The sequence below is a fragment of the Pipistrellus kuhlii genome, unplaced genomic scaffold, assembly GCF_014108245.1.
Source record: "Pipistrellus kuhlii isolate mPipKuh1 unplaced genomic scaffold, mPipKuh1.p scaffold_m20_p_7, whole genome shotgun sequence".
Lineage (NCBI taxonomy): Eukaryota > Metazoa > Chordata > Mammalia > Chiroptera > Vespertilionidae > Pipistrellus > Pipistrellus kuhlii.
Window position 1 is genome coordinate 22481379 of NW_023425573.1, and position 17316 is coordinate 22498694.

The 17316-nt window shown below is 40.7% G+C and overlaps 1 protein-coding gene across 2 annotated transcripts in view; it reads left to right on the plus strand.

Annotated features, from left to right (window-relative positions):
• Positions 1–17316, plus strand: part of RHBDD1 (rhomboid domain containing 1) — a 95058-nt gene that overhangs the window by 52943 nt on the left and 24799 nt on the right. For both annotated transcript variants that reach the window (XM_036421730.2, XM_045575319.1), the window contains exons 5-6: positions 595–651; positions 8094–8237. In XM_036421730.2, the coding sequence (XP_036277623.1) occupies positions 595–651; positions 8094–8237 (201 nt within the window). The remainder of the gene's footprint in view (positions 1–594; positions 652–8093; positions 8238–17316) is intronic.

Below are 17316 nucleotides of genomic sequence, written 5' to 3' on the forward strand. Positions count from 1 at the left end.
TGTATGATATATATACACACAATGATACAACTTTACATCACAAGGATACATCTCTACACAGTGAAATATTATACAAGCATCCAAGAAGGAAATCCTGCTATTTGCAACAAAATAGAGGAAGGTGATGTCTTTACACCAAGTGAATTAAGCCAGAAAGAGAAAGACAAATATTGTATTATCTCACTTGTATATGGAATCTAAACCAGAGAGTAGAACAGTGGTAGCCAGAGACTGGGGGAAGCAGGGAGATATTGGTCAAAGGGTATAGCTTCCAGCTATACGATGGGTGTGCTCTGAGGATCTAATGTACAGCATGGTGATTATAGTTAATACTGTGTTACATACTTGACATTTACTGAGAGAGTAAACCTTAAGAATTATCACACAAACACAGAATATGGTAACTGGGAGGTGATTGTTTTATTAATTGTGGCAGTCATTTCATAATCTATATGTATATTAAGTCATCACGTGTACAGCTTTAAAGATCACATTGCACAACTTAAATATATACAATTTTTCATTTGTTAGTTATACCTCAAAAAAAAAAAGCCTTATGGCTACTATTAAAATGTCCGTTTTCTTTATATTTAGGCATTTTTTCCTCCAATAATGGCTACACAGGACAGCAATACTACTTTAATAATTCAGGTAAGCACTTTATTTTATTTAATTCATAATTTAAAAATTATAGTGTTCGCCACTGTGGAGACACTTTAAGGCAATGCTAGTTTATGCTGTTGTGGAGTTCACATGTTATGTAATTGTGCCTCTAACATGCCTGAAAGCTTGATTGAGGGGTAGCCTGTGTCAGTTGGTAAGGAAGACCAGGAAAGGAGATAATGACATGAAAATATTGAACAATTAATATGATATTTCTCAGACATGATAAGATTCATACTAGACCAGGGCTATTTCTACACTGCTACTCTTTATTCTCAGAATAAGAGAACATACCGCTTGCTAAGTATGAGAAGTTAGTTTCACAATTCTCACTAATCCACCCACACTGCATATTCAGGAAGAATCATGCTTATCCTAAGATAGACATTCCTCTGATAGTAATACCATGGGACTTTTCTCTGTCTGTGTAAATAGGTAAAAAGGACTTCTGGTTAAAGCATGTGACCTGCTTTAGGCTAAGGCCCTGACGGGCCAGTCTGGGGAGGCCTCTTGGTAATATCCTGGACCAGTAGCGGCAGCAGGTCTTAAAGAAGCCAGAGGCCACAGAAGCACTGGGTGTCTTGTAATCGTGCCCATTGGAAACTATTATAGCTTAACTCTGGGGTAGGGGTGTCGAACTCAATCAGAGAAGGGGCCAAAATCTAAAATCCAGCCTAAATCGCGGGCCGAATGGTTTACTGAACAGTCATAAACTGTCATTGTGATGGAAACGCAGCGGAGTGCAGTGATGACAGCGCGGTGCGGGCCACATTGCAAGGCCTGGCGGGACGGATTTGGCCCGAGGGCCTTGTGTTTGACACCTGTGCTCTAGGGCCTGCAGTCTTCTGTGTGAAGGGCCAGGTAGCTAATGTCTTGGGTTCTAACGGCCCTATTGGCCATATGGTCACTGTCACAATTAGTCAGCTTGCTCCTGTAGCAGCCGTAGATAATTAATAAAACAAATGCTGTAGCCGTGTCCCAGTAATATCCTATTTACAAAAGTGGTCAGGGGGTTGATAGGGAACCACACATTGTGGCTTTTGGACCCCTGGCTCATAGCCTCCCATTCTCTCCGCATGATATTCCTGTTTTTCTTTCAGTCATGAGCATAGATGCAGTAACTGTCTTCGAAATCCCTGATTGCTAATTATGTCCTCTCTGTATAGGATATTTTATATCTGTTTTATTAGGTTGATTTTTCTCCCGGATGTGGGTCACAGTTTTTGCATATCTAATAAGATGTGATTGGAAGCTACACATTCCATATGGTGTGATGCTGAGCGCTGGAGTTTACCTTCTTCTAAGAAGAAGGACTTTGTCTGGCATCCCGTTAAGTTCTGTGATGACTAGTTTGTTCCTTCTGGGGCTTGTTTTAAAATTATTTAAGGTGGATCTAAAGTAAATTTTTAGGGCTATTTCTGCACTACTATTGAGGTGTCTGTTCTGGGATCTCTCCTGAATGGTCTGGTGAAAGTTCACCTGTGCACACGTGGCATAATAGTCAGCAAGTCTCAGGGGGGCTCCATGCGTATTTCTAGATGTTTCTCTGACATACAGTTTTCTCCTTGGCTATAATGTGGTCCTGTAAATTCCTACGCAATACAAGGGCCTGCTGTGGCTGCTTGTGTTCCCCATCCCTGTTACTGCTGTCTGGACAGTGCCTCAGGCCCATTTCCTTTACTTCCTTTCTCTAAAGGTTCAAAATCTTGTGCTGCCTGTGTGCAGCCTGGAAACATTTGTTTTGTGTATCTTCCCCAGTCTCCTACTTGAGCATGGACTTGAGCTAGTGCAGCCCTGTTCCTCCCCCGTGGCTGGAGAAGCCCATCCAGCACCTGGAACCTAGTGTATTGAGTGCTCGGCCCTGGGGGGAAGCAGGGATTTGAGTTCCTGGAGGTTACCCGGAGGAAGGCTGCGTCTCCATCAATGAGGAGAAGTTAAGGAAAGCCATGGCAGAAGGGCTCCAGGCCTTTATGAAAAGACCTGTTTGGAATTATCCAGAACGTGCTGGGATGCCACTGAAGGATTCAATCAGAAGAGTGGTTCTATTGGAATTACATTCAAGCTATGTTTTTGATGTAGTTCTAAAGACTGGGATTATGAGTATCAGTCCCGGCTGTCTGTACGAATCAGCTGAGGAGCTGGTACAACATATCCATGCCTCGAATTCACCCACACCAGCTAAGTCTGAATAGGGGTGGAGACAGGGACTTGGACTCTTTTTTAAAAAGCTTTCTAGATGACTCTAAGGGGATCAGTATGGAAAAGCATAGGCTTACCAGATGGGGGGTTACCTAGGTGTGGGGAGCACAGAGGTGGAGACTGCTGCCGCGCCAATCCCGGGCTAGTGATGTGTACAGTTAACATCCTAGCAACGGGGCTTCCATGCCGGAGAGGGACAGTTGCTGGGCAGTGTCAGCTCACCTGCCACTGTCTGTGGACCCACCTGAAGACTGAGGAAGCGTAATGATTAGTGATCGACACAGTTACTAGATACAGTTGGCTTTTGACTAGCATAGGTATGAACTGCGTAAGTCCATTTATATGTGGATTTTTTAATAAACAGTACTATAAATGTATTTTCTCTTTGTTAATTTTTTCTTCTCTCTAACTTAGTTTATTGTAAAAATACAGTATATAACACATATAACACCCAAAATGTGTGTTAATTAACTTTTTATGTTAACGGAAGCTTCTGGTCAGTAGAAGGCTATTAGTAGTTATATTTTGGGGGAGTCAAAGGTCATATGCATATTTTTTAATACAGTGGGGGAGGGGGCAGTCAGTGTCCCTAACCTGAACATTGTTCAAGGGTCAACTGTAGAGCCATTTGGAAGAGCATTGGGTCCTGTGGTAGTTGGCTGTGGAGAACAGTCTGCACCGAGTTAAGTACAGTAGGGTTTAGTTGACTTATATGACTAAGAAGAACTGGGTTGGACAGGAAGACCACTTTGGTTGTACCTCCCATGGTGGTTTCTCTCTTCCCAGTGACTATTCCCTCCCTTGGACAGGCCACATGGCCACTACCACCTTGATGTTGCTAGAGGAAAGAGGGCTTCTCTCTTGGTTCATTTTTTTTAAATTCCCCAAAGAAACAGGAATGTTCCTCTGGACAAAAAGAATAAGAACATATCTTTACACAGACATGGCTTAAACTAGCTTAGATTACTTAGTCCTGACCTTGTGTGATGGCTTGTAAATGTTAAGTAATTGGGCTGAAGTCAAACAGGTTGTTAGTGATAGAACCAGGACTGAAAATGTCGGCTACTGATTCCTAGCCCCTGGCATTCTGCTGATTTAATCTTACAAAACAGAGCAGTCCTCCTTATTGTCTTTTCCTCCCCTTTTTATTGCACTTATTTACAGGGAGGTGGGGTGGGCTTCCTTATTTCTTGCTACATATGGAAGAGGCGTAAGTACAGCAGACACACAGACTAGGGAATTAAAGGCAAAAACAAAAAGCCCCCTTTACTGTTCTTCTTACCGCTGTGATTGCCATATTTGTACTTCTTCCTTTAAGGGTTGGGTTTCTTCAAAGGCAAAGCTCCCTAAGGCCAGGTGGCTGGGCTAATGGTCATCGAGGGAACTTTTAAGAGAGCATATGTATCTCCTATAAGTAATGATTTATTCTAACTATGGCTCTCCTTAGCTGCAAAAGTCTTTGCAGGTCAAAGAACCTCATGAATGTTTAAAAAGCTGCTACCAATTTTTTTAATCTTGGTGGTGTTTCTTGATCTCTTTTGCCAGAAGTTCTGGTATGTGTATAAGGAACAGATGGAGGAGTAGTTAATGAAATAACGATAACCAGAATTTCTTTTCCTGCAGAGCCAAAGTCTGTAGCTACAAAGGAATATTAAACTAGTATTCATCGCAGGATATAATTTAAACTTATTCATCGTAAGTGTTTGATTGTTAGGTTTTTCCAGCCATGTTTATTATGAAGACTTAAAAATGTCTGATTGGGCCAGCGGAACAGCTGTAGAAAATTTATGGTCCTAGGAGACCTGTTCTCATTATAATGGACATGGATGAGATTTTTGTTCTTGTTGATGATTTATGACTGATGATATAGAACCTTTAACCACACAAATCTTTTTGACTTGAGGCACTAAAACTTTCTCTTTCCTTCTCCCCATGTTTTGTCTGAGTAGTACCAAATTAGATTTTATAATATTCAGATGTTTAGAGTTGTAGGCTTTATTTCATTAAGGCTGGTGTGTGGGTTTTTGTTTTTTTTTAAGGAAACAACTTGAAAAATGTTGCCTCAAATTATATGAAACTTGCCTGGAAATTAAAACTCTATAGATATGTGTGGTATTTCTGGTATCTGATAGGTTGAATAATCGTGCTTTTGAGTTAATTTGGATTTTGAATTAGCTGAACGTGTTCAAAGATAAATAGATAGAAATGCTGCTTAGACTTTCTGTAACAGAATGACTTTCCACAGGGGTTTGAAAGTGGTAATAAGCCATACGGGAAAGTGCCCAACATGCATTTTTGTTGCATTAAAATAATTGGCACTCTTGAGGAATTGGACAGTCTCTTATTCGGGATTGCTGAAGTATCCCATGCTATTCAGTGACTTATCCATAAATATTCTAGTATGTTTTAGAATGCCCCTCTTTTGTTCTTTGTGAAGTGGATATATTATTTGTGTTTTGACCTTTGTCCTTATGTGAAGTTGTGTGTGTGTGTGAAGTATAAAAGCAAGATTTGTAGCTGTGCCACACTCCTTCCTCTCAGGATATGAAAATCACTGATGGGTGTTTCCCATAGCAGTGGGAGCTGAATGTTTTTAATAGCTCTATTGAGTAGAGACCAATGAGGAAGGGCATCCATATTTAAAAATGTGTCCAAATCCCACTTCAGCCCTAAGCCATTGTGAGGATTTTGGAAATTTACTTATATCCTTCTGTTTTAGATATTACAATGTTTATATTTTTACATGAGAAACGTGTGAGAGAATGTAGAAGTTGGGTTATTGGCGGAAATTAGCAAGGCTTGTCAGAATTAGCTCCTTCCCAAAGTCCTGAGCTATTTTGTTTAATTTTTATTTAAGTCATTCATTTTTGTGCTTTCAAGGACTTTCAGTAATGTACTGTATTACCAAGTAATCAGTAAAAGTAGACAAAGGTTCTGGATGGACATTTCTCTAAAGAAGATGCACAAATGATCAATAAGCACAGGCAAAGATGTTCCACATCATTAATATAAAAACCATTTAATACCCACTAGGATGGCCATAATTAAAAAGACAAATTATAACATGTGTTGACAAGGATGGGGAGAATTCTGAATCCATCTACATTTCTGTGTGAATGTAAAATGGTGCAACCACTTTGGAAAACATTTCGTGAGTTTTGAGTGGTTAAACAGAACTGCTGTGTGACCCAATAATTTCACTTCTAGGTTTGTAACCAAGAGAAGTGAAAACGTGTGTCCACACAATAACTTGTACACAAGTGTTTATAGCAGCATTACTCACAATAGTTAAAAAGTAGAAATAACCCAAATCTTTACCAGCTGATGAATGAATGAACTTAATGTATATTCATACAATGGAATATCACTGGGCCATGAAAATGAATAAAGTACTAATTTATGCTACAACATGAGTGAACCTTGAAAACAATATGCTAAGTGAAATAAATAGGCACACATATAGAAACAGAAAGTATATTAGTGGTTACTTAGGGCTGGGAGGCCTGGAGGAGGTGGTATCTAAAGGGGGTGATATCTTTTGGGGGGTGATAAAAATGTTCTAAAATTGATTATGGTGATGAAGGCCACTGATTTATATACTTTAAATGATGAATTGTATAAGATGTCATATCTCAATAAAGCTGCTGTTGCACATAAACAATAGATATAAATACTTTATATGACAAATATTTTTATAATATATATAATTACATTAGAATGTCAGCTGAAACTAGATTAGTGTGTTTTATTGTCATTTCAGTGTTTATATGAAAGTAAAGACTTTTAGAGTGCCTAAAAATTCTTATGGGAAATAGCTAATCTGCGCCCCCTCCCCCATCTTATATGTTAGAAAAGCCTTTTGTTCATAACCAAAACAAAACGTAAATTTTAAAATAGTTTCAGGACCAATTATTAAAAATTCTGAATATGACTAGAATCTACCCTACAATGTTCCTCTTTTTGGCTTGATTGTGAGTTCTCCTTCCCCTCCTTCCCCCCCCCCTGCCCCCCCATTGTCTTATTAAAGCAATAAGAAGCTTAAACCTAGCCCTAACCAGTTTGGCTAATTGGCTAGAGCACTGGCCTTCGGACTGAAAGGTCCCAGGTTCAATTCCAGTCAAGGGCATGTACCTTGGTTGCAGGCACACAGTAGGAGATGTGCAGGAGGTAGCTCATCGATGTTTCTCTCTTATCGATGTTTCTAATTCTCTATCCCTCTTTCTTCTTTTCCGTAAAAAAAAAAAAATCAATAAAATATATATATTTTTTAAAAAATAAGAAGCTTAAACCCAGACAAGTAGTGTTGGTTGATAAGGAGATATATGACACAAGATTCACAGTAATGGGTAGGAATTTTCATCAACAACAAAAAGCATACAAATTAAACATTTGAAACATTGTCTTCAAAGAGTATAAAAGGAGGAAATATATTAAAAGGACTATTACTTATCTCTCACTACACCAGAATTAGACAGGTAATTTGCTATAGGGGAAAAAAAATCTCTTCCAAGCAAATTCCATAAAAGTGGGAGATTAAAGAAGATATAAAGAGTAAACTCAAACTGACTTTAAAAGAGTGATGGGAATTCCTTGCAGAAGTGAACTTTGCTCTGTAATTAACATTTGTCTTTTCTCTCATTTTATCTAGTAACTGATTTCTTAAAAGTACTGTTAATACAAACTATGATCTCTGATATAAAATTCTAATCACACATTGGCTTATATATTTCAACATATGTATTACAACACAGAAACCTGTAGTATGTGTATTAACTTTTGATTTGTCACTCATTACATGGGACCACTGGACAGTAAGGCTTTATCAACTATCATTTTAATCATTCCCTTGACTCCAATCAGGACCTCACTGAAAATTCACCAAGTATTAAATAGCTCTAAACCGAGATATTTAGTTTATATGTCATTAGCCCATTTGGGTCCCCTCTCCAGTACCACTGACTGCCTTCTAAATTAATACCTTGTTCCTCTTCAACACACTAGGACTTGCTCATGTCTAGCCCCATGTTGAGCTTTATGGATACTACAGTGACAAGACAATTGTTGCCCACCCTCATGGAGGAATTCTCCAGTTGTCATCTTCTCTTATTTTGAGGATTATTATTATACTCAGAATAATGACATGAATTGTTTTAATGTCTCTGCTTACAAAATAGGACATTTGAAAAAACACTCCAAGACAGTGTTCTATAACTTTTTCATTGTGCCTGTAGGCTACTCTGGATCTCAGGATTATTACCCATATGCCAGGCCACGTTACCAGGAAGACGCATCCAGGAACTATGATGCCTACACAGGAGGACTGAGTGAGGAGGAACAGCTGGAGAGAGCACTGAGAGACAGCCTCTGGGACCGAGGTAGGGATCTTGTACTCTTCACTTCCTTTAAATCATACCTCACCTGGGGAGATGGCCTAACAAAGGAAACTTTAAATAGTTTGTGAAAAGGATATGTAGATGGAAAAATGTGTGCATGTTGTGATTACAGAGAATGGGGTGTGATGCCGTATTCCAAGCAACCTAGGCTCCTGAGGTGCCAGACTATGTATGTGTTGTTGTAGTGGGTCTTTTTATAGGCCTGCTGCACTCAGCGCTGTGACATTAAAGTCAAGAAATTGTAAAAAACCGGTGGGATGACCTGACATCGTGTGTCTCTTTATATGATGCAGGATGAGCAATGCAGCACCACCTATTGCTAAAAATGTTTACACTGACCCTAATTAAGTCATCAAATGTGAGTGTCGCTACATAGGAAATGCAGGGACTAGCAGAACAAGCTGAATAATGCCATTGAGAAATAACCAGGCAGAACGTGAGATTTCTACAATTCAATGAGGCTAGTCTCCTGGGGGAAAATGTCATGAAAAGAGCAGGATGTGGTTTTCTATTAAAAGGAAGTAATCAAATGTAACATGAGAACCTTGAAAAACTGGCTATAAAAGACATTTTTTAAAGAAAACTGGGGACTTTTGTATTTGGACTAGATATTAGATACTATTCGGGAAATAATCTAGCTTTCTTTGATGTGACAGTGATATTGTGGTTAAGTAGCAGAACGCCCTTTATTCCTGGGAGGAACACATTGAAGTATTTAGAAGCAAAATAATATGATATTGGTAATCTGCTTTCACAGGTCAGCCAAAACAACTTTCTCCTCTCTCTTTGCCTTATTCTCTCTCTTGCTCCTCCCTCCACAAGTTCTACACTCACATGAATTTGGGAAACTCTGCAAACTATACCTCCTTGAAGATCCTGATTAACACTCGTATACAGACGATCCAAATTAGCTCTGTAATCAAGATGCCAATTTTATAAGTAATGCTTCCACAACATGTTTGACCACAGAACTTTATTTTCAGTAGATGATTTTAGGAGTATAGGCATCTATTCCAAAGAAACTGGTTGAAAGAGACTTCTTGAAGTACATTATATAGTAATTGGTGACAGCAACGTGTTACAAATTGTTTACTATATTAATTTCAACTTTCTTTTTCTTAAAACGCTTTGTGATTGTCTTAAGAATGAGACATCAAGGAGACATTTTTGAAAGACCTGTATTATATTTTAGTCCTTTTCTCTGTGGAAAAAATATTTGGTTTGAGTATATTTTATAAAATTCTGACCATATAGTACAAACTATTTTATACCTTACTTTTTTTTCATTCAATATTATATTGTAATAATATTGTAATCATATTTTCTAATGAAATCATATTTTCACACCACTGAATTTTGAACATGTTGTCCTTTGTATTTATTCTTAAATGTATACTTAAGAATCTCTTTATTTGTGGACAGAGAACTATGATACATTATAAATAGTGCTTGTAAGAAAAGTTCTATATTTTTGAAATGATCATATACTTTTTCTTCTTTGGTCTTTTGACATACTCAATTATTTTGATTTTCAGAGTTGAAGCGGGTTTGTACCCCAGGAGGAATATCACCTGGTTGGGATGTTTTATGGTCCCTCCTGATGGCAATGCTGTAGGCACCTGAACAGAACCTGTGTTCTGCTCTAGCTGGGCGACTGTTCTACAAGTGATCATAAAATTAACTGAGCCGATGGCATTGCTCAGGTCTTCTGTATCCTACTGATTGCCTGTCTACTTGTTCTGCTGAATGCTGTATTTTTTACTTACACAGAATTCCCTGGAGTGATACTGAACATATATTGTTGCTCAGGGTACCCTCAGTGCACCAAGGGTTCCTCTTGTGTGACCTTGTTTTTGGGTGGGGGCCGAGTTACCTGAGCATCTACCTGCATTTCAATTCCATGCCTTTACTTCGCACCGGAACTTGGCCAGCTTCTCTGTCCATTCTTGTTGTCGCCCAGGGGTCCACCCTACTTTTTAGTCTGGTAGTGGGAGGCAAGTAGGGGTATGTTTTCATTCCCCACCACATCCAATATTTATGTTTTCTTTCTATATAGAATAAGCCTTGCTTAAAAACATTGAATCATAGTTGGCAAACAATATTATATTAGTTTCCAGTAGAAGAACACAGTGATTCAACATTAACTCTTAGTCTGAGGCATAACTGTTTCTGGTTTGGAGGTGTAGCCTTCTCAGTGTTCCTGTCCCTTCTTCGCGGTAGAGAATGTGTTTTGTTTTGTTTAGCCTTTCTCCAGTCCTTTAAGGATTCTGTGCCATAGGGAGGCCTGGAGAAGGATCTAGGCTGCCCTGGATATAAACCTTCCCTGTAGTGGCTGATTTCTCTCCCCAGGAAGAGTTCCTCTAGACTCTTACCCATATCTTAGGTGAGGACCCTGTGAGGTCCTGAGAAGAGCTGAAAGTGGGTGTGAATTCCTTTATATTGCAGCCCCCAATATATTCTGTGTTTTGTAATCTATGAATAGATTCTGTTTTCTTGCTAGCTCACACTTGAGCTATTTGCTAACAGTTTTGGCTAACATCTTGTTGGTGCCAGCAGTGTCTTCTAGGTGAGCAAGAGCCCCTCTACCATTTTAGACTTCCGTTCAGTTGGGTGCCCTATGTCTCAGCTCTCTGCTGGGTTCAGAAAAAGTTAGTTATTTCCAGAATGTCCAGCCTTTATGTTTATTATGAGGATGGGAGTGATGCTTTCTCAGCTTTCTCCATCCCCAGTGGAAGCTGGGAGCAGCCCTTATTTTTCACCGTGTCTGGAATCTCTCATTCCTAGTACTTTTATTTACTAGGGTTTTGATTTGCTTTTTAAAAAATAAAGATCTTTCCCCCAGGATGTAGGTAGAATCTATAGTCCACTTTAAAAAGGCTGGGTAAATGCTTAATTTTTTGTCTTTGATTCCCAGTTTTTACAATAAGAAGTTAGTGTAGTAGTCAACCAACCACACTGAGATTTGAAAGGGCCAACTAACAGAATTCATTTTGTAGAATGCCATTTTAGCAAGAAACATCCAGAACCAATTAGGTTCAAACTGATCTTCAGTTAAATATATTAGAAGAGTAAGTTAAAGAATCAAGGCAGTACCTTTTTAACCTTAGGCTTGGCTGTTGTCATATTTCTTAACAGTATCTGACCATACACATTTTGGGGCTCATGCTGGGACTAATAGTACCAAGATGGCCTCTGTAGAAGAAATAGCAAAACCCCTATTATTTCAAGGAGCTCGCACATTACTACTCTCAGTGAAATCTTGCCTCGTTTTGTTAGCAGTTTCAGCTTTTATAAACAAGTCCAAGAGGCAGCTGATACCACAATAATAGAACAGTTTTGGGAAAGGGCCAGCTCTTTCATTGAGTCAAAAGGCAGATGCCAGCTAGGAACGTTAGCTCATTGCATTTACTGCCCCCCACCCCTCACTCCATCCTTCCATGTATAATTTGTGCTTTTTTTTGTGTGTGTTTTTTTTTTAATAGCCTGCTACCAAGTTCAGCTGGTGGCTGGGTACAAAGCTGTGTCCTTTTCAGCTTCTGTCTGCCAGCCCTGCACATGTGTGCTGGTTACAGCTGGAACTGCTTGCTAACACGTGGAGTAACTGCTCCTAATCCTAGACTCTTCTGAAAGGCAAATGGCCCCGTTGCACTCGGTTGTCAGTGTGGATCAGGCAGTTGTCATCCCCTCCCCACACTGTGCAGTTGGGGACACCGGTGAGCCATGTGGGGGCCTCGGCAGCAGCAGACTGGAACTGGCTGCAGCCTTGTGTCACAGTCCTGAGATACAAAATGACCAGGAAGCCAAACCGGAAAAAAGTATTTAGGTTTCAAATTAATATCTAGTTCTTCTGTTATTACCGGATCATTTGACGATGCCTTTGAATCTTGTTTATAGGTAGCATGTGCATGGGAACAACTGAGATACATTTTAAGTCAAAAAGACAGAATTTGTTTCCACTCAGTTGCACATTTTCTTTTTACTGAAGCTGCACCAAGGTATCTAAAAGCAGCGTTTGTCCTGTTCCTTTATTATTGTGTAGGAACTTTCGAGAAAATGGAATAAATTATGTCCATGTTCTTTTAATCGTTCATGGTGAGGCCCACAGAGGAAAGGAGGGCCCCTGAGCTTCAGCCTTGTGAGAGAGGGCGCTGTGCGTGTGTTAACACCTGCCAGGTGTGTGCTGTGATTGCTGTGTGGTTCTGCTTTTGTCTTGCCATGGGAATGGACAGCTCTCAACTCTTTTTCTGGAAGTCCTGTCTGAATTGTTGATGTTCTGAGGTGTACTAGGCTGAGGGCCAGAGACTAAGGATAGGTGCTGGAGCTCATTTATTATGGTCTTTTAGATTTGGGTAGCATTTGTTGTTTTGGTTATAAAAGTAATGGGGGAGTGATGGTTCTAGGCCATCTGGCTGGTCTAATAATTAAATCAAAATGAGACAGATTAACAAAAGCAAACAAACAAAAAGAAAGAAATTTAATTACATACGTTTGTATGAGAACTCCATGTATATACGAGAGTCGGACACCCACATACATGCACGAGAGGCGCAGAGACAGAAAGGGAAATGAAGTATGTGTGACAACCTGAGCCAAGATGAGGGAAGGCGCCTGGGCTTCAGAGGGAGGAAGGTCATAGCAGGACGATAAGAAGAGCAAATGCTCAGTAATTAGGTAGAAGTTTGTCCTTCCCTATAGATGTAACATAAAATGTTATTTTTGGTAATAATTATTGGGGAGGCCTGTTCTGAATCCCTTAAAAAAAATCTATAGTTACCATGGAAAGTGTCCATCAACAAAAAGAAGACAAAAAACAATTCATAATCCCACCACCCAGAGAAGAATCACATAACATTTGAGGTGCACCCTTGCAGCAACCTGTAATACAGGCACAGAAAAAAAAAAAGAAAAAAAGAAGAAAAAAAACCACTGTGAATGTTTTGGAGGAATGTTTTCTAGCTCATTGAGCATAAAGTGCCTCTTTCCTGTTGGTTACTGTAGTAGGGAAGCTCACATACCCACACAGAATCCTGCAGAATAAGCATTTGTGATTATTGTTATAATTTCACATTGTGAAACAGAGGTATAGAGACATTAAGTGACTTGCCCAGGGTCGTGTTCTAAGCCAGGGGTGGGGAACATCTGGCCCTTGGTCCATATCAGGCCTGAGAAATCACTTGGTCTGGCCCTGCCAAGGCATTAGGGGTGAGTTAATTAAATGTTTGGCCAAATATAGCAGGCTAATTTTTAAGTTGGTAATTTTATATGGCCTGAGAATGATGTTATAAATATCCAAATGGCCCTTGGCAGAATAAAGGTTCCTCAGCCTTACGTGATAAACACCGGAAAAGAAGGCCATACTTGCCTATTTTCCTGGCATTTTCTGAATTTGGGTAGCTGACATTCAGGTAGGAGGAGCAACAATAAGTCTCAGCTAAATGTGAAAGACTATGTATTAGCAGTGGCATTTTCCTCACTGTTGTCTTCTCTAGGATATAGGACTGGCTAAATTCCTTTTTTTTTTTTAAGTAAAAATTTCTGTCAGGAATTAAAAATAGTTTGTACAGGGAAATTGCAGATACCTCATAGGGTAGACCCTCCCCCCCAAAAAATGTTTACTGCGGACAATCCTAAGTAACCTACTGGGCTGTTTCTTATTTCTACCAAAAGTTTTAGCATATGAGTTCTAAAATATTGCTTTACTATGGACACATTTCAATTACGGGTATTTGCATTGTTAATTTAAATAAGACTCAATTATTCTTCAATAGTTTTAGAAAATAAATGACTCATAACAAAAATCAGAATACATTTGCCCACAGTAAGTGTGCCTTAAGACATCAGACTTTTCCGCTGAGTTATTACACATGACTCCGTGGAGTTATGAGCCATGGCTCCAGCCACCTGCCAGTGGGAATTGCTCACGTGAGACTTCTCACTGTTGTCTTCTCTGCCACTTCAAGCAGTCTCATCCAGACTTGCACACATTGTCTTATCCATTTCGTTGTGTTGTGTTGCTGGTGAGAAAAATCAAGAGTCATATGTTGGTTTCCATTTATTATAGAACCACAGTAGCTTTCAGAGTGGTCTAGTTTCATCACATGGCAGTCCTCCAAGGATTCAAAGCTATTTCTAATTCTGTTGTACTTCATTACAGAGAGCCAGATGCAGGAGTCATGCATAATATGTATCTATTTATCTTTCTGAGTCTTAGTCAGGGGCCAGAGATCTTCCTGTGTCACGTCTGTGTTGTGTAAAGCCAGTTCTGTTGTAACAAAGGACCAGAATTGGGCAGTTAGTGAGACTAGTATACACATTAAGCCGATTAAAATTATATTGTAAGCACATCCTTTGGGAAAATTGGAAATGGCCTCAGCATGCTGTGATAGGAGACGGGTTAAATAAATCATGACATAGAATAATACTCAGCCTTTAAAAAGAGAGGCGAGTTCAGAGTGTGCCAGATGAGAGGCAGGCTGCAGCAGTATTCCTATGCACATGCTCATTTATTTTTTTTGAACCAATAATGTTCTATAAAAATGTTGGGATAATATTTAACAATGCCAATAATCTTTATTTCCTAGGAACAAGGTTACTGTGACTTTTATTTTCTTGTCTTGGCTTTACTCTGTTTTCTAAGATTTCTGCAAAATCACATAGATAAATATAAATAAAAAAATATATATTAAAATAAGCCTTGCATTGCTAAGCATATATATTGTGAAAGGCCAGTAGCCATAAAGCCATAACGACCAAAGGTCCGGTTACAGGAGGTGCATGTAGCACCTCTCAGCCCTCCCCAGGCATCAGGGGAGCATTGTGGGGTCCTGGCAGCATCCCAGGAGTGTCAAGGGGCGACGGCAGCATCCGCGGAGCGTGCGAGGTGTTGTGGGTGGTGATAATGGCCCTGATGGCAGGCTAGGCCTAAGGGACCCTACACACAATTTAATTGTGTGCTGGGCCTCTAGTATTCAATATTAGCCATGATCTTCCCTGAGTCACAATCCCGTCCCATTTAAGGCATCAGTGGAGGAATGCAATGAAAGCTGTACCTCAGTGTATCCACCTCCAGCCTCTGCAGGCTGCGTATGGATGATCAGAATGGTGAACCGAGCTGAGTGTCTGAACTAGCCCCTCTCCAGAGTCCATCTCCCCTTTTCCTTGTGCTTATCCCCTTCATTCCCTTCTTATCTCCAGGCTAAAGTGACCCCCACATTTCAGGCAAGAAGGCCGACTGCTCCTGTCGTGAGGGGCCAGCTCTCCGTGGCCACTGTGAAAACTTCTTTAGGGTTTCGGAACACATGATCCCGTCCTGGCCTGAGGCTGCTTTAGCATGCCACTTAGGAACCATGGCACCAGGCAGCTCTATTTAGCTTACCGTGCACAGGATTGCAAGCTCTGGGCGGTTTATCCAGTACAGTCCTTTCAGATCTGTCCCCTGTTATCTCTATGAAAGGTGGTGTGTGGTGGTTGGAACTCGGAGGCCTGGGACCCACAGAAAGGAGGTGTCTGGCACGCTTTCTGTGGAGGAGCATTTCTGTGTTGCAAAATACAGATGTGTTATTAGAAAACAGGATGAGCCGAGACCGCTTTGGCTCAATGGATAGAGCGTCGGCTTGGGGACTGAAAGGTCCCGGGTTCAATTCCGGTCAAGGGCATGTACCTTGGTTGCGGGCATATCCCCAGTAGGGGGTGTGCAAGAGGCAGCTGATCGATGACTCTCTCTCATCGATGTTTCTAACTCTCTATCTCTCTCCCTTCTTCTCTGTACAAAATCAATAAAATATATTAATAAAAAAAAAAAAAAGAAAGAAAGAAAACAGGATGGGATGATTCTTGAATTGTTGCGTTCAGGATGCTGTACAAACCAACCAAAAACAACCCAAAGCCCAGTTCTTTATTTTCAGCTCAGTGAGACTGAAAGGAAACAGTTTGCTTTTGATGGAGTGATGCTGAAATAAAAAGTAGCACGCCCATCGGCATTAAGGGAGCTCCGTGTTTAATGAGTGTCTTGTCAAAGTGGTATGTAGAGAACACCTGCTGTCTGCATTATCACTTGAAGTAAGCGGCGCCCCGGGAGTGAGCAGAGCCCCCTTTTGGCACACTGAGCTGTGACAAGGACAGATTTTAAACCCCGAGTACTTTACCGCTGGGCAGAGGGTGCTTTTGGGTGGGACACGTGCAGGTCCAGCGAGGCCCATTCTGAACTTAAGTTTAACACTATGGCACTTGTCAGCTTATGGTAACATTTCCTACCCCTGGGTGGCCCTAATGATTTGCTAACTCTTAGCAGGTCAGTGTGTTATCCATCACAGATCCCTGTAGACAGGGCCCCCTGGTCCATGGGCAGAGCCAGTTGGTGGGATGCTGGGGTTCGTTGTGTGCTGTGAGGAAGGGGCCGGCCGGTCGTTGCACGGGGCCTGTGACGATGGCTTGATTGTTATACTTTCGCTCATCACAGTCCTGTAGGCTCAGGGCTAGGTGGCACCACAGAATGCCTTTCTCGACCAGCTTTTAAAATCAGTTGCCTTTCTGGCAGGTTGCAGTCTAGCCAAGAATGACTTCCATAAGCAGTGGCTGAAAAACCCGGCAGCCCCCCAAAATGTTTAATCAGCAGTGTGGCTCATCTTATTAGCCCAAGGAGAAAATAAGTCACCACCAAACTCTACGGTACTGTGAATGGGGTAGTTTGAACCCCAAATCGAAATATGTACCGTCTTTCTGCTATGTGGGCCTCGTGCTTTGTCCCCCTCGAGCAGCAGCAGCAGCGAGACAGCCCAGACCTTGACACCAGGCCAGGGACGTCTTCAGAGTTAATGAGCAATTAGGACGCTCTTTCCTGTCAATTAACCGGCAGAATAATGAGATCAAATGAGCACTGTCCTTAAAAATACCCGGGCCTGTGTTTTCTGAAAAGTGGGTCTTTCTCTGCTCTCTACAGTTACATGAATAGACAAGCAATTGTTTGACATGAAAATAAATTAAAATTGCTCCTACAGCAAACAGAAGAGAGAGGTGTACAAAAAAGGGGGCCATTCGCTCTAAACACGGATTTTCCCCGGTG